Source organism: Ipomoea nil, unplaced genomic scaffold (assembly GCF_001879475.1).
Source record: "Ipomoea nil cultivar Tokyo-kokei standard unplaced genomic scaffold, Asagao_1.1 scaffold0804, whole genome shotgun sequence".
Lineage (NCBI taxonomy): Eukaryota > Viridiplantae > Streptophyta > Magnoliopsida > Solanales > Convolvulaceae > Ipomoea > Ipomoea nil.
In genome coordinates, this window is record NW_017617232.1 from 1,542,521 (window position 1) to 1,560,818 (window position 18,298).

At 31.2% G+C, this 18,298-nt stretch overlaps 2 protein-coding genes across 3 annotated transcripts; both read right to left on the reverse strand.

Moving 5' to 3' along the window:
- Positions 1-6,526: 6,526 nt before the first annotated feature.
- LOC109177323 (sm-like protein LSM5) lies at positions 6,527-11,067 on the reverse strand. Of its 2 annotated transcripts, none has more exons than XM_019326641.1 (5): positions 10,804-11,067; positions 8,970-9,096; positions 8,750-8,873; positions 6,923-6,995; positions 6,527-6,802 (listed from the first exon to the last, which is right to left on the reverse strand). In XM_019326641.1, the coding sequence occupies exons 2-5, from the start codon at positions 9,004-9,006 to the stop codon at positions 6,770-6,772; spliced, it is 267 nt and encodes an 88-aa protein (XP_019182186.1). In that variant the 5' UTR covers positions 9,007-9,096; positions 10,804-11,067; the 3' UTR covers positions 6,527-6,769. The 2 variants fall into 2 exon arrangements, with proteins under 2 accessions (XP_019182186.1, XP_019182185.1); XM_019326640.1 differs by having other exon boundaries at positions 10,857-11,066.
- A 3,489-nt stretch (positions 11,068-14,556) lies between these two features.
- LOC109177322 (upstream activation factor subunit UAF30-like) lies at positions 14,557-16,469 on the reverse strand. Its single transcript, XM_019326639.1, has 2 exons — positions 16,159-16,469; positions 14,557-14,959 (listed from the first exon to the last, which is right to left on the reverse strand). Exons 1-2 carry the CDS (start codon positions 16,384-16,386, stop codon positions 14,834-14,836), a joined length of 354 nt encoding a protein of 117 aa, XP_019182184.1. The 5' UTR covers positions 16,387-16,469; the 3' UTR covers positions 14,557-14,833.
- Positions 16,470-18,298: the final 1,829 nt, after the last annotated feature.

Consider the following 18,298-nt stretch of genomic DNA (forward strand, 5'->3'; position numbering starts at 1 on the left):
TTTAAAAGTTGATATTATCCTACAATTATATTTTAATTTATTTACCAGGACTATGTGGTCCAATGGTATCCGGGTTGGACTTCCATTTGGAAGATTATAAGTTCGAGCCTCAGTGGAGGCGTTATTGGTTCTTTGTGTTTCAGTGATACTACAATGTAATAGAGCCAGTAACTTTCGAAAAAAAAAAAATATTTTAATTTATCTATTATTTTTCCTACGCCCTTACAATTTCAACTAAGGATTCGTTTGAAAAGCATAAAAATGGTTTCTAGAAAATATTTTTTGAAAAATGAGTGATTTTTTAAAAAATATTTTCCTCCCCAGTGTTTGGTTGCATTCTGAATAACTATCTTAGTGTGTTTGGATTATTTTCTAAAAAATGAATAGAATTGTATAATTAAACATTTTAATTATTTTATTTAGAATATTACAACATGCATAATAATATATAATAATATAATAATAATATAATAACAATTTTAAATATGATAATAAAATAACTAATAAGATATTAAAACAACTCACCAAAGTCAACAACAACAAAAACAACAACAACAACAATAATAATAATAATAATAATAATAAGTGGTATAATAGTGATGGTGGTGGTGTAGTGGTAGTACGTGGTGTTATTTGTTATATTATAATAATAATAATAATAATAATAATAATAATAATAATAATAATAATAATAATAATAATAATTGGTGGTGGTGTGACAGTGGTGGTGTGGTGGCAGTGGTGGTGGCGACAGTGACGGCGGTGGTGGTAGTGTGGTAGTGTACTGGTGGTGGTGGTGGTGATGGTGGTAGTGGTGATAGTATGGTCTTATATTGGTGGTGGTGGTACCGTGGTAGTGAGGTGGTGGTGGTATGGTGTTGATGGTGATAATGGTAATGGTATGATGTTGGCATAAAAGTTGGAAAATGACTTCCCAAAACAAAAGGAGAAGTCATTTTCCTCCAAAACAAGCATATTTTCTAAAGTCTCTGTTGACTTTATTTTCCAGACGCATCCAAACACTAGAAACTTTGGAAAATGATTTCCAGGTTTCCAAAACACACCCTAACTTTCAAATATAAGAACAACACAAGGTGTATAACAAAAAATGTGAAATTATTTTGTGCTTATGTCTTGCTCGGTCCATCGTATGGGTGAGATTATTTTGGTTTAGATTATGTGCACTTTTGGTTTTTTTTTTTTTTTTTTAATTATTAAAAAAGGTATTTATTGTTGTTGTGTTTTTTTTTTTTTTTTTGGTAAGTTTAAATTTTGTCTTCAATTTTACCTATCTATTCATACATATTTTATCAATTCAAAATTTATGGCTCATGGGAGGGGGGTAATGCATTTTGTGATAATTTATGGCTCATGGGAGGGGGGGTAATGCATTTTGTGATTGATTACTACTTTAATATGTGGCTCATTGCACCTCAGTTGTTATATGGATGCATAGTGTATGTTTCAATTGTTCTCAACTTACTGAAACATAAAGAGTCAATACCCACACACTAGGATCCGAATATGAGACCTCTCATTTGTGGGGCCACAGCTATATTACATTGAGCATGTATTGAAGTTGTGTTTTTGTTGTTTTTGTTTTTAAATACACTCTAAGTCAAATACCAGTGCACATGTGTGTTTATCAGGTTGTAGCTTTTGTATTCTCAATGACTCAAGTTGTGCTTTTGTTGGTTTTCACCAAACTGTTCGGTTCAGTTTGGTTTTTAATCGAACCATTCGATTTACAAGAATCCTGAATAGTTCAATTTTCAATATATTACTAGTTCGGTTTAGTACAATTTGATTCGGATTAATTTGAGAAAATCGAATCGAATTGTCCACCTTAATATAAACCAATATCATTTGGAGATATCACCTATGATGACAAAATACTAGCTTTTAGAATGTGATGATGTAAATAAACCTTATGTGAGAAAGTGATTTAAAGAGTTGAAAGATGGTGTACACTTTTATACGACTTATGTTGCAATAATAAGTTATTTATGTACCTAAAGTAATGACTTTATATACTTATTATAGATTTATTTAAAAGAATAAAAAAAATATCTATATGAATGTTAATTAAAGCATATCAATTAGAACTTTTAGTAATATATTTTTTACATATTAATTTTATTTGTACAAACAAAATTAAAGAGATAAAATTTTTGAATCATGGTCTATCTTTGGATGTGGCCTTTGTCATCAATAATATAAGTATGAACCTATGGATAGGATCGGCCATATTATGTCATTTTGTATTTTTGATGGTCAATTGTCAATTTTTATTCATTTTGTGGGCTATAGAGTTACAAATTAACTTAATTCCACTTTTAATTAATGAAAATGTGTCACATTTTGTTAACAAGACATGAGTTAAAAATAAGATAAAGAATACAAATACCTAAAATTTTGCCAATGACAAGCTACAGGTTAGCTTACCCTGCATTTGAAAGGAATTGAGGACTTTATGGGGGAGTTTAAGACTCTATCTGTCCATATTCTATTGTAACTCTTCTTATGTATATAATTATTGTATCCTGCAACTATTATTATTAATTCTAAAAAATGTAGCTGTCATCCATCACTGATAATGATATCCAAAAGGATTCTTAAGCAATTCATGATCATAATTCACTTTGATCCAATATATTAGATAGTTGTTAGCATCATGTGCATATGATTTGGATATTATTTTTTTGGGAAAATGTCTAGCAACCTTTACATATTATTTCTTAGTATTAGGATGACGTGTATCTGTTTTCATAATAGCACACAACTATTCTTTTTAGTAGATACTATATTTTTAACAAGTTGATATCAACAAGCATTCTTCTTGTTCCTCATACTTAACCACTTGGATTGTTACAAAATGAGCCTCATGAGATTATTTATACTTATTACACCTCCTCAACAGACGGTGGATATTTACTTCATCGTATAACTATGATTATATCTCTAAAATCTATTCTAAATTCTAGACAATCATATGAGTTTTATAATGTTTTATAAGATTCTATAAATCTCTACAGTTTAAAATGTTAAAATTTACTCCGTAATATATAAACAATCTTATTTAAATTTTAAAACTATTTAAATTTTATGAACATGTCCTTTTTAGGCTATGTTTGGCAAACTTAGCTGAAAGTTTAAATGAGGCTGAAAGCTAACAAACTATAAGCTAGGAGCTGAAAACTGAAGAGCTATTAAGCTAGTTGTTATGCTTGAAAGTGTTTGGTAAAATTAGCTTTTTGATAAGTTGATAAATGTAAAAAAAAAATAAAAAATAAAAAAAATGACATCTTCATAAAATTTAAATTAGTTTGTTTACATATTAAAATTAACATTTTGTTTTAAAAAAAATAACATTTTAAAATAAAATTATTAGCATAATCATGATCTAGCATCACATAATGAAGTAGCAATATTGTTGTCAATCTCCTAATAATAATAATAATAATAATAATAATAATAATAATAATAATAGTAATAATAGTAATAATAATAATAATAATAATAATAATAATAATAATAATGGTTTTTGGGTTTTTGGGCCCAGGGAGGTCCAACACAACCTTGATCGGTGGATTCACCTTTCACATGCGGCTTATAGAAAAATAAGTAGAACAAATATAACTTAATGCTTTTTGTACGTGGAAATCGAAAGGAAAACCACAGGCCTTTTTGGGCGGTGCCAAGCCTAACTCCACTATGTATTTTGTAGGTGTTTTTGCACAAGTTGTATGGCTATTTTGTATATAGAGATATGGTGTAAGAATAAAGCAATCTTTGATACCGAGAGATGGAGTATGCTTCTTGGTGGGATGGTGGTGGAGTCTTCTCATATGGAGTCTTCTTCATGCGTGGAAGAGTGATGGAGTCTTCTTTGTATATTGTGGAGTGAAGCCTTCTTGGGAGAGTAGTTGTGAAAGAGTGATATGTGGACTTCTAGTGTGTAGGAATAGTGCTTGGGAGAGTCCTCCCATGTGTGGATGAATGATTGGCCTCTTTCTTCTTGTCTTCCCCTCCTTCTTATAGCTAGCTCCTCCAAAAGTGTCCGTTGGAGGGTAATTAGTAGGCTTTATGATGGCTTAATTTGGGTAGTGAGTATGGGTTTAAGTGGGGGTTATGGATAATAATAATAATAATTAGGTAATTAACTAGTGGTAATAAGTGGGGTAATAATAGGGTAGTAAATAGGTTAACGACTAGTTTAGGCCGACCTTCTACTTGTGCCGACTTCCGGGTCGAGCCGACTCCTCGGTTTGGCTCGTATCTCTTTTGGGCTTTTCCTCTTCTGGACTTGGCCATTCCCCTTGGGCTTTTTCTTCTTCTTCTGGGCTTGATCTCTTTTCTTCTTGGGCCCCGAGTCCACGAGGTTCACACCCCATCAATAATAATAATAATAATAATAATAATAATAATAATAATAATAATAATAATAATAATAATAATAATAATAATAATAATAATTGCGGATAAAGGAGAAGAGAAAATGATTTTAATTGAGAAGGGTAAAATATGTCATTTTTTAAAATAATAAGGACAAAGATGAAGAAAAAAATTAGGAAGCTACTAGTTTATTTTGAAACGCTACCTAAAATAACGTTCCAAAATAAGCTCTTGTTTTAGGCTACGAGCTTATTTTGGTAACATTACCAAACAGAGCTTATAGCTTATTAGTAGCTTAAAATAAGCTATAAGCTCTTAAATAAGCTTTGTCAAACAGGCTCTTAATCTTATTAGCTTATCCAAAAAACTAATTTTACCCAACACTTTGCATAATCAGCTAGTTTAACAACTCTTCATTTTTCAGCCTCTAGCTTATAGCTTTTCAGCTAGATTTGCCAAACATAGTCAATATGTATGTGTGTGTGTGTGTGTATGTGTACACTAAGAGCATCCACACTAGTGGATAATATGGGGTTAATGTCAGAACAATTATCTTGGGCGGGGTTAATAGCAAATGTGGGGTGGAGTTATTTGAGGAGATATTTGTCCTGCAAATTACAAAATAATGTCAAAAAAAAAAAAAAAAAAAAAAAAAGAAACAGACAGATGTTGTGCGCGTTTGCACACAGCCAAGGCTACACGGGCGCGTGCACTACACGCGCCTGACAAGCCTTTATTTTTATTTTTTTTTTAAATCAATTTTTTTTTCTCCCCCTCCCACATTCTCTCTCCTAATCACTCTTACATTATCCTCTCATTCTCCCCAATTGATGTGGATGCTCTAATGATCATATGAGTCCACCTCTTTCCATGAGTCCATGTGGACAAATCCAATCTACTAAAATATGAAGACCACTGGCTTAAAATAAAAGATTTTTAAAAATTTTATCCCTGTTTTTTTTTTTTTTTTTTTTGCACGATTTTGGGTGATTAATTAAGGTTAGGGGTAAATTAGGAATGTTAATTGCTAACTAATCCCAAGTTTTGTGGGATTTTAATTAATTTGCTTGGCATTTTGCTTATTCTTGGTTGATGAGGTTATGGATGCGTATTTTTCTAGACTCGTTGCTGTCTTGAATAAGCAAGTTCACATAATTGTATACTGTTGCACACAGAATTGTGTTGTTACACACACAAGTATACCTTGTTGCACATATCAGCGTTAACAGTTGCACGTGGAATTTTATTGTATGCACACAACAATGTGTACCATTGCACACATGAGATTTTTTTGGCATGAGTATGATATAGTAATGTCAATATGGCAAAGTTGCATATAAATACTTAAATAGACAAACCCCAAAATCATGAAGATTATGCCTTGAAGGTTTATGGTTGTACTCTTTTTCCCTAACTAAATTTTTCCTACTGGGTTTTTAATGAGGCAACAATATAATATATATCATGATGTACTCTTTTCTTCAATTAGGTTTTTTCGATGTGATTTTCCTAGTAAAGTTTTTAACGAGGCATGAATATATTTAAATATATACTTTATCCTCTTTTGTCTAGGTTTTTCCCACATAATTTTCCTAACAAGTTTTTACAAGGCAAGATCATGTCAAATAATGTCCAAGAGGAAGTCTTATAAACAAAACATTATTATGGACATTATTACATATTTTGTATCTGTTATAACTGTATAATGTTTTGTTTATAACATAATGATCATATTTGAAAGAGTTAATACCATAAATGGTCCTTTGACTATTGAGATAATACTCATTTTAGTCCTTGACTTTCAATTTGATCAAAACACTTTTATTTTTTATCACAAATAGTCCTCCGTTAATATTTCTGTTAAGTCCATTTGAAGGTGCAGACAGATGTGGAAAAGGAAGCAACAGAGGAAGAGGATCTGCTACTAGATGAGAAAATTGATGTCATTGAAGAACAGCCAAGGAAAAAGAGAAAGACGACGAAATTGATTTCTTCTTCTTCAACAACCATTTTTGCCGTCTTTCTCTTTAGTGCCTTGCCTGCTCTTCTCTTCCATGACTCATGAACCTGCTTATTGCTCAGTTGTTGTTCCTCATCTTCATAGCATTCCTAAACAGCTACCTTATGGATGTTGTTCTTCAATGACATCAATTTTCTCATAAATCATAATTCATAACCCATGCATGAGCAAATTTAAAATCATTTAACAAATACAGAGTACTGGACATATTGGCAGTCACAAAAAATTGTAGTTCATCAAGTTCATGGTCTAACAACAATTGTAGTTAATCAGTGACAGTTAGTAAGCCTACAAACACAAAATAGATTGGTTCTTATATCCACCAACTTCTTAGGCTGCAGTCAAATACGAATCTCATTCTGTATCGGGTGAGCCTCCCGGAACAAGCTGCATTTCACAAAGAGGTAGACAAGTGGTTTTAGAACTTGTCACGCACAAAAGGCATAATGATACCTAAAGAATGAAAGGCATTATCATGTTAATGGCTAAATCAATATTATTACTCACAATGGCAATGTTGTTTCCATTGAGCAAGATCTGATCAAGCTTTGTAATTCGCCGTCCTTCAGAGGTGATCTCGCTGCAATGTAAGGTTCAGTTAGTATTGAACAAAGAAATCTATAAGGGATCAATTATGTTTAACAGTTTAAGTATGGACAATAGACAGCTTAACATGGTTAATAAAAAAGATAAATGAACTATGATGTTCAAAACTCTAGCCTAATGTTCAGAATTTCACATGACAAGCATTTAATATGAAAACAAGAGTAACAAATGGTTGCTTCAAAGTGAAAATCTCTTGAGCTCAATGGCAGATGGACCAAATTCTGATACTGTTTCAAATACTTTTAACATATTAATGTGGCTAATTTGCCAAATAAAATGAAAGGGGGGTATGTGTGCAAGGACTATACACACGCATACATACATACATACATAGAAACGGCTTGCTTGTAAGCTCCCTGCATCTTTTTCTTCGAGTAAAACAATGAGAGACTATATTAAGTAAAAAGCTTTGAGTGTTCAACTAATAGAAGAGATTATTATATGCTTTGGATGTGAAGCTGCCCTTGTTTATTAACTAATCTTAGGAAATCCAAATAAACAAAGTTTCCCAGCAATATGAGATTAAGATATTAGTTTCAGTTTTCTACCTGAGAGATAGTGGTATTTCACACTGTGCCACCAATAACATAAAATTGAGTTGAAGCAAGTCCCTAAATTTCCTTCATTTTGACCAAAAGATCCAAGTGTCACGTGCTAAAACAGAAAGGTAGCAAATGGCATAACCTTAAAGAACTGAAGTTGAGTTTGGGTGACTTAGTATGAGAGTGTAGATACATTTCAGGCAAATGTGAATGTCTATCCCTTAGTCAACACAAGTTCGATTCTCCACTTTAATGAATTGAGCTTCTTCAAAGTATTGTCTTTTTTTTTCTCTTTCTTTCAAATCATAGGCTATGATCTGAATTTTGGATAAAACCCTGGAATGTACATTATGCTCCATAATTCTTTTTCCACCGAATCACATCCTAAAAGCCAGACATATAATCCGCCCACTATCCTGATTCATCTGATTGGACACAATTGACATCCAATGCTGTCAAACTCAAACATGAGCTAAGATTGTTTCTTTTTAATGGGTACACGGCTAAGATTCTTTGATTCTTTCTGTATTTTACATGAGGAACAAGGAGTTCAAGACAGATCTAGTGTGCAAGGGCGCAAGGCACATCACATTGGGTAAGTAGGAAAACGAACACAACCATAACCCTTTATCAATAGAAGCTTCAAGGGCTTGATCCGCTCAACAGATAACAGGTGACCACTTTTGGAGACTACACCACTAAACTTGAAATGAAATTCTAGCCATTGGCATTAGTACATCAAACAATAAAGACAGGCATTTTGTGGAGTGCTAGCACATGTACCACTAAGGCTATAAAATGAGCACGACGAGCTTCATACTTTTCAGAGGCTTGAAAATTAACATGGGCCATTTTCTAATTAAAAACTCAGGAAATATTCTTAAATTAAGCACTCACCTTACGTTTTCAAAATAAAATTTCCCCTCTAAGAGGCAAACTTTACTCATACTTCTGATTGGCACATCAATCAGAGTTCAATCAGTAAACATTTATAATTGGAATATCTCAAACATAAAATAAACCACCCAAAAACATAATCATCATCACAACAACAAAACAAAATGCAAATAAAATTTAATTATCTCTTACTGATTCCTATTTTAATTATTGGCTTCAGACAAAATAATTGAAAAATGCAAAAACATTTAAATTGAAGTAAAACCCAAATTTTAACAGAGGAACGTACTATTCAGTGACATCTTCCAGGACCATGTTAACATAAACATCAAATCCTCTAAGGGTTCCAACAAGCTCCTTATCCCCTTTCATTATGACCCAGATTTTGGACCCAATGCAGCGGTCAATTAGCTCTGCAAATAAAAAATTTAAAAATACTTTCAAAAATTAAAATCTAGCTGACAATTTTAAAAAACAATAAAATAAAAAATAAGCACAAGGAAAGATACCAGATGGAAGTAGTTGAGATGGGTTGTTCGAAGACATAGTGATGTGTGAGAGGATTTTTCTTTCCCTCTACTGGTACAATACCTACTCCGCAGCTTGTAATTTAGGATGCACTGAGTTTTCTTAAGCCTTTAACACAAAGGGAATGAAATTAGAAAACAGATTTTAAAATGTGTAGATTTCATTTAAAAATCTAACTTACAAAACATACTAGATTACTTTGAAATGTACAAAGATAGTTAAATCATAAATGCCATTTGACCACTATAATTTTCAAAAATTCATAATTTTTCTCTCTCCTCTCTCTCTCTTTTTTTTTTTTTTTTTTTTTTTTTTTTTTTTTTTTTTTTTTTTTTGCAGTTAATTTCTATTGAAGTTTATCTGATTGCATGCAAAATGGCAAAGTCGAATGCCATAATCCACACATTGTTGAAACTAGCCTGACTTTTCTACTGCTCTATCACAAGCCACCTAATTATGGTTTTGGTTGTCTCTGTTTCCCATTGTTAATCATCTATACAACATCTTTTTATAGGTTATCCTACATCTTTTCACAATTATTACTGTCTTGATCCTAGCATTGGGAAAGTAATTTATTGCTCAGCATGTTTGTTGCAACAAAACTGAACTTCAATTAGCTAAGTTTTTGTAAAATAAGGATTCCAAGCCAAAGCAACCAGTTAATTCTCCATGGGCAGTAAAGTATCTCAGGCTGCTCGGAAATATTGATCCGGATGTTGTTCTCTTGCAGTCTATTAAAATGATTAAACATCATGTATTATCAGCTACACTGTCACAACCAACAGCAGTAGCTTCTAGGTTGAAGAGCTATAATGGCTAGGCAATGGCAGAGCAAGAAAAAATGTTGAGTGGGGGCGAAAAATTAAAGCTAATTAGATTTTTTTTCCCCAGCACAATTGACTGTGAGTTTTGTTCAAACTCTGGCATTCTCTCTTAGTTATCACATGGTACACCTGAGCTAAATAGACCATATTAGCATCTTACTTTTACAAGGTATGAACCTTTCAAATGCAAGAATAAGAGACAAGACTAGGAACTGATCAAACCATATATTCCACTACCTAATTACTTGAAAAACAAGAATGAATTCATAATCTATAAATCTATTTAGAAATCAGGAAAGAAAATGCTTTCTCTTGATCTAAGCAGCTCCAATTTCTGATTATGTCAAATCATATTATTCTAATAATATTCTATTTTAGGTACTTCACAAGGGAAAAAGGAATTTAAAGCCCCAAAAGAGAATTTAAAAGCTATTCAGAAGCGAACCTATTCCATCTTGTTCCAGTAACAAAAAATAATCCACTTATAACTTTTTCTTGAAATTCAGATCAATGTCTAAATCCAAAAGAAACAACAAGAAAATCCAGAAGGCAAGAACATTATCACAAAACTGTTAAATCAACTTATTGACCATCTTTATACCCAAATTGAGATCATTTACTATGAAATTAAAGAGATAGGACCAACCAACTGTGTTCATCAAATATAGACCAGAAAAGAAGAAGAAGATGAAAAAGAAGAGAGATTGAAATTAACCATTACACAATAAAATCACCGCAAATATACACAGACATTAGACATACATTTACAGAATTACAGTGGGATATTGTCATATAGCGAGACTACAAATTAACTAAATTGATTCTACAAATAACACACTAATTATCAGTGGGATATTCGCATATTGTGAGACTGCAAATTAACTACAAAACAACAACAACAACAACAACAACGCTCATTATTAGTGGGATTTTAAATTCTTTCATTTTTTTTATTCTTCCATTTCCAAGCAACTATTTTAATAAACTTTACCCGTTCACAGAAAGGAAGATAAAACTAGGTTTCTGAGGAAAATAATAAGATACCTGGGGAATTTGGCAAATTGGCAGCGGTTGGCAGTGGCTTCGCCGATGAGGCGGTGGTCGCTGGTGGCTGGCGTCGTCAAATTATGGGTAGATCCGCTGGAGCAGACGAGTAACGGAGATGTGGTCTGTGGTTGAGGCAAGCAACGAGCAGTTCTGACTTCTGAAGTAGGTTTGCTTTTGGGCGTTGATTTTTTTTTTTTTTTTTCAGTACAGCTTTATATTGCCAACTACTCCTTACTATATACTCCGTATCTACTATCTACAGTCCTTCAGGTATGACAATATTCATTTTTAACTTCTCAATTTTGACCAAAGTTTTGAGTTTGTTCTTCCGACATTTCGTCTTTAACTTGATAGAAAATTCAAAAACTTTCTAATATTAGAGGGTTAAAGTAGAAATTTCACATACTATTCTTCTTATTGTATTTAAACTAATTTTGCTGCATTATTTTCCTCATCTCAGTTCTTATTTCAAGGTTTTTAATAACCCTGTATGACTTGTTAGAAATGTTAGTCTCGCATAAAGAACTTGAGACTCAGTATAAACAAAATAATACTTGACTATTATCTTCAGACATGTAAAACCAAATTTCTAACAAATTATACGAAGGTTATTGAAGTACTTTTTGGAGTTGAAGAAACCATTAAATGAGAGACTAGGAAGTGAAAAAATAATGTTACAAATTTGATTTCAAAATATAATAATAATAATAATAATAATAATAATATAATAATAATAATAATAATAATAATAATAATAATAATAAGAAAAATAAATTATGAAATATTGAAATCCATACTTCACTCCTCCAATAATATATGGTTTTGAGTTTCTCGTTAGAAGGAAATCCTTGGTTTTTGCCAGAATAGTGGACCCACTAGAAAAATAAAGAAGCTCCAGGCGCACTAAGAATGCCCAGTCGGGCGCGTTAATGCGAAGAACTTTTCTTTCTTTTTTTTTTTCAAATTTTATTTTTCAAGTTTTTTTTTTCCCTTTCTTCCAGTCGGGCGCCCATCTTCTCTTTCCTAGTTACAGTTGCAGAAACTCCTCAAAATCTATGCGAGATGTTGAGCATCTTTAACAATTGTGATTTTTGAGGAGTTTCTGCATGTGTGATTAATAAAGATAAGATGGGAGGGGAGAGAAAAAGAAAATAAAATAAAACAAAGCTGAAAATAAAATGTAAAAAGAATTATAAAAATAAAATAAAATTGAATAGCGTCTTTAACATAGCACGCGCCCAACTAGGCGCTAAGTTGCGTTGCATGCGACCAGGAAGAGAAAATAAGAGAATTTTTGAGTCCCACAAGTCTGCCAACAACCAATGTCTTGCAGGAAGGTTTTTTTTTTTCTTTTTTTTTTTTTTTCTCTCTCTCTCTCCTCACCCTTCCCCACCTAAGCATGCTTTTCTCAAAAACCTACCCAAAATCTATAGATGGCGATACTAAGAGCATCCTCAATAGTGAAGGTTTTTTTGTTAGCTTTTAGAAAGCCAAGTAGGAGAGAGAGGAGAGAGAAAAAAGGAAAGAGAAACAGAAAAGAAAAACAAAGAATTTGATAATATTTATATTTAAAAAAAAAGGGTCGTGGGTTTAGAGTGGCCACCAGTTAGCGACCAAGCATTCCACTGGGCACGTGAGAAACACGCGCTCGTTGGGGCGTGCGGTGCGCTCCAAGCGTGCTACTTACCCTTTTTTTTTTTCTCCAGCAAAAACCAAGGTCTTTGCAAGAGAATCAAACAATGAAAAACAAGCATCCCCATTTGTGAAAAATCACTCCATAAGTTTGTAGCACTGCTAAAAACCTCCATTAGGGATGCCCTAAGTACATAAAAGGTTGTTGCATGGTAGCCTTTTTGTACTTTATTTATTTATTTTTAATTATTTTGTTATTTTATTATATATTGTGATGTGATAGTGTGTCACTTTTAAAAGGAAGAGAATATTGCAGGGATGTAAGTAAAATAGTGAATGAATTGCAAATTTGATAATGTGAAAGTGAGATGCATTTTTGAAAGTGAAAAAGTATTCCAGAGATAATTGTGAGTGTACAAATGATATACATTTTTACCCTAATTTAATTTACTAAAATTATTTGTCAAAACTTAGGTTATATTTTATGTAAGGCTGTTTTAGACCGTATTCCTGTCTTTATATATCTTGGACTGAAAATATATTCTCCATGAAGTTGTATATCTTGAGTTGCATTCAGCGAGTTGGAAGTTGAAGTTTGATCTTGGCATGCACGTATGCGTTTCCACCGCAGATGAGTTGAAGATTATATTGGTGTATTTGGCTGTGGCCTTTATGTATGTGATTATGTCATACAAACTCTTGTAATCTTGGTTAACATCTAGTGGATTGGGCTGACGTGAGTTGCCCCGCAGACGTAGGAGTTTTAGCTCTGAACTGCGTTACCAATTGTTGTGTCCCTAGTTCTATTTTCTACACTTATCTTTTGTTTTTTATTGTTCTTTATATGAAAAAAAAAACAATTCTAATTAAAGATAAGTAAAGTTGTCTTTTAAAATTAAGTAGAACTTATAAGAAACACTTGTATTCAAAATCAACGATCTTTTTCAATAATGATAACCTAAGTATCCTAAGTAGGTTATGTTGTAATCCATCCGACCATCCGTCCCATTTTATGTATCTGACTCGGTTAACCAGACTTAACTAAAGTTAGTATGAATTCAAATTTTCATAATATTAATTTAGTATTAGTATATAAAATTAATATATTTAGAAATTACATTAAAAGTACTATAAAACACAAAATTTTAAATTTATAAATAATTAAAAACTAATAAAAAAATAAGTAAAGGAAAAATAGTTTGTTTGACCACTGAATAGTAAACAAGACAAGACAAAATAAAACAGCGGGAGTAATAAACAAGTGACAGATAATATATAGCCTTAATGGAGACTAAATAGTTAGGCAAAAACTTGTGAGACGGGTCGGGACAATATGAAATGTAATATTTATACTAGCAAATGTAATACTAAAGCAAGAATAAAATGTTTAATACTTATATGAGGAAATGTAATAATTTTGTATTTTGATGTAAAAGTATTACATTTTCATTTATAAGTAACAAACACTTGCCAACATTACTTATAAGGAAAACATAATATTTTTTTATGAAAAAAAGTAATACTTTTATATAAAAAAAATATAAAAACATTACATTTGTTATTACGTTTTCCTTTAAGAGCACTTATTCCTAATTAATATTATATTTTTTCATATTAACCCGACCCGCCACACACAAGTGTGACCCAAATAGTTATATTGTTGTGGTTTTTTTTTTTTTTTTTTTTTTTTTTGGGGGGGGGGGGGGGGGGGGGGTGGGGGTGGTGTGTTCACCTATATTGTAGTGGTTATAGATACAATTTTATATACTTCCGGGTTTGAATTTTTTTTTTTAAAAAAAAAAAACAAGAAAAAAAATGCTTTTCAAATTTTTTGTTTTTTTTTGTGAAGGAAAAATGGAAAGTTTTCTAATTTTTTATTTTCATTTTTTAATTTTATAAAAAAAAAAAAAAGATCTTGGACAAAAAGAATTTTTTCTTTCAATTTTTTAGAAAATTCAAAATTTCTCTAGTTACTCCACAGATGCTTAAATTTTCACTTAATGAGTTGTTCAAGTTAATACTCAAAAAGAAAAAGCAATAGTGCTTACTCTCCATTGAGCCAAAATTTAACAAAGAAAAAAAAGAAAAGAATAAGCTAGGTCATGGTGGTCAATAACTATTTCCTTGCCAGATTCCCTTAGCAAATCAAGTTAACAACCCTAAAAACCTAATCTTTTTGTCATTAAAGAAAAGCAAATTCATCATACAAAATGAAGTCCAAATTGATTAGACCCGGATTGTAGAAAGGAGAAAGGTAAAGGTGAAATTGCCACTTCAAATCAAATATAGGAGTTAATCATCAAGAATTACCATCTAATGTTTACACAATCGCATGTAACAACTTAAGCTGCCTTTTGAAAATGCTGGGAGAGCAGCTTGGCAATCTCCAGAAACCCAACCTTGTCTCTTCCATTGAATATAGCCTTCAACTTCTCATCACAATTTATCTCTTTCTTGTTGGTGGGGTTCTGTAAATTGCCAAGTTACAAATTTATCTATCAGAAGAGAACTTGATCTTGGAAATGCTAAACAGTTGAACTAATTCATGGAAAGAAATTACAAACTCCAACAAAGATGAAGACAGATATGAGATATATTGTATATTTAGCAGAATTCAATCAGTACTGCAATTGAAGTACTGCTAGAAAAGGTTATTGAATTACTGAATTCATTCACACACAAATGAACCCACTTACCCAAGAAAAACAACGATAGAACCGTTAGACAGTTTTAGAGTATTGTTATGATAAAAGACATAAAACTGTATACTACTGGTGCATGAAGAATACAGAGAAGAAGTTGACACCTATAGTTAACCAACTTTAAAAAGCCATTCTATGCACAAATTTATGCAACTAAATATTTTCTACATAGTTAACCAACTACTTTAAAAAGCCATTCTATGCACAAATTTATGCAACTAAATATTTTCTACACAAAAGGAGTTCAAATGTAAAGCATAGAATGAGTAGAAGGAACGTTTAAAAATAGAAACCACTTGTTTGGCGGCTTGCAAGTTGCATTCTCCCAAGGCATACTAAGAGCAGATGTGAAAAACACCATACTTAAGTCTACTGTGCAAACTAAATATACTGCAGGCACTATTTAGCTCTCACTTGGTTTTGCACTCATTTTACTTCCTATTTTTCTTCAATTGTGTATTTGTCAAGGGTTCACTAATTGTTAAATCCTTCTCAGTTTAACTACAACATAAGCAAACTGAGCAACAAAGAGTAACATACGAATAGAATTTGATAAAATATAAAATAAGTCATTTATTGAAAGTTTTAGCTTTCTTATGCGGATGGCTAAATAGGTTCAGATTTTTTAGAACTTACAAAAATGATAAATTTTCCATGTTTCAGAAGGTGCTATGGGTTAGTTCATAACAACTACATTGGAATCGCTTAAATATATGGATAAAACATGAACTCTACAAAAGGCCATTTGTACATTTATAATTTTATATACTAATCAAAGTTGCAATTGATGAAGGACAACACAAATATCCTATACAAGAACAATGTACAATAATTCCAGCAATCACATACACATATATTTCTGGTCCAATTCGAAGGCCACAGCTAAAAATTATTATTAATCAATTACACATTTGTTCTTATGAGCTGCAAGTGTGCATATATTGAGAGAGGGAGAGAGAGAGGACCTGAAGGTTATGGGCTTTGATATGTTCCCAGACTTTCTTGACGGCGTCAGTGCGAGAGGCTTCGGAGGCACCCAGGAACTTCCCGAGAGCAGGGGAAACCGGCACCGATTTTAGAATCCCCTTTTTCTGAGCGGCGGCAGTGGCCGGGGGAGTGGATGAGGTCGAACTCTTCGCCGCTGCCATCAGGACGCGGCAGGCCTCGCCGAAAATCCGTGTTGATGGAGCCATTTTTCCTATTCTCAGCAAAAACCCTAGAGAGAGAGAGAGATGATTCAGTAGAATGCTAGTGTGGCGGACTGGCGGGAACTGAGAAGGTGGTATTTGGTACTAGAGTCAATTCAGATTGTTTTATTTATTTATTTTTTCTACATTTTTATTGAAAAATATTTCCTTAAAATGACACTTTTTCTCCTTGAATTATATATTTATAGTATTTTTTTCTCATGAATTATTTATATATGCATATTAGTCCCCTTAATTATTTTAAAAGTGGCGGTTTTCTCCTTGATATATTAAATTGACATTTCTACCCTTAAAATAAACAAATTAAAATTTTTTGGTTATGATTCAGATCCAGAACCCAATATTTGAATTTCAGTTTATTAAAATTATGAATCAATTTGGATTTGAACCGTCTTTATTTTAAAATTTTATTTTTAATTAAAAATAGTCTAAATTCAACAATAAATGTATTTTATATTTTTCAGTTCGGAACATGAACCGGCCGTCCCGATTCACGATTTTAATAAACTCTAAATATCAAGTTTCGATTCTAAATTGTAATTAGAATATTTCGGTTTGGTTGCTATAGTATCTCTTTGGTTTGAACCAAATTGTGGTCATAATTTGTTGGAGAAGAAAAATAAATGAAATATTTATTTTAAGGGTAAATATGTTCGTTTAAAATTTTAGAGGAAAAAACAACCATTTGAATAATTCAAGAGGGAAAAGTGCTATAAATATATAACTAAGTGGGAAAAAGTGTCATTTTCCCTTTCCATAATGAAATTTCTTAACATGAAAATTTTTTAACTGAAATTATTCTTGTAATTTCACCCACTTTCAAGTTTAGGTGAAATTTTTCTTTTTATTTTAAATTTTTTTAAAGTCATGTGACTTGAAAGCTTTTTTAAAGCCACTGCCAGTTGACTGGCGCAAAGGTCTGTATTATATTATACTAGTATTTTCACCCGTGTGATGCACGAAATGGAATTGTTGTAATATATTAAGAATATTTAAATCGATAAAGAGTTAATTTCACCAGAGGTCGCTTATCTTTCCTAACAATTCCAAATTTAATCCTAGACTATAGTTATTAATTATTAAGATTTATTTATGTTATAATTCTTACGTTAATATTCTTACTATCATTATTAACACTTAATTACTTTTATTTTTACCACTTATATTATATTATTATTATTATTATTATTATTATTATTATTAGTAATTCACCCGCGCGATGCATGAAAAAAAATTATGTTATTATAAATATAAATAAAAAATAGAAAAACTAAAAATTTTATATTATTTAATATAATAATATTTTTGAGCTTCCATTGGTCAAGTATTTATTATTTTTATAGAATACAAAATTACAATTAAAATTAAAATTAAAATTATAATTTGGTATGGTTAATATAATCTCTAATTATGTGCATATTCAAATAAACTTATAGAGATAATTTACATAATTACATTGATTTATTCTTAATTGTGTTTTATCTATATTATAATTTTCACAATACAAATAATAACTAAGATAATTACATTTGGAAAGCAAATTTCAAATTTTGTATGTGTAAATTTAAACTCTAATTGAACACATTTATGATTATATAATATATAGCTATTTTATTTTTCAAAAGTATATTTTTTATATGATTATATAATATATAGCTATTTTATTTTTTAAATGTTGTGCTTTTTTTAATTTTATTTTATAATAAAGGATGTTGTGGCATTAATTGTAACATTAATTATTTCCCAAACCATATAGCTTTATTATATAAAGGATTATTATTATTATTATTATTATTATTAGTTTCTTTTCAAGTTTTGTTAGTATATAATGATCGTGAGGCACACAATAATAATATAACCATAATTAAATAGTCTTGTATTGTATTTCGTGAGTCAC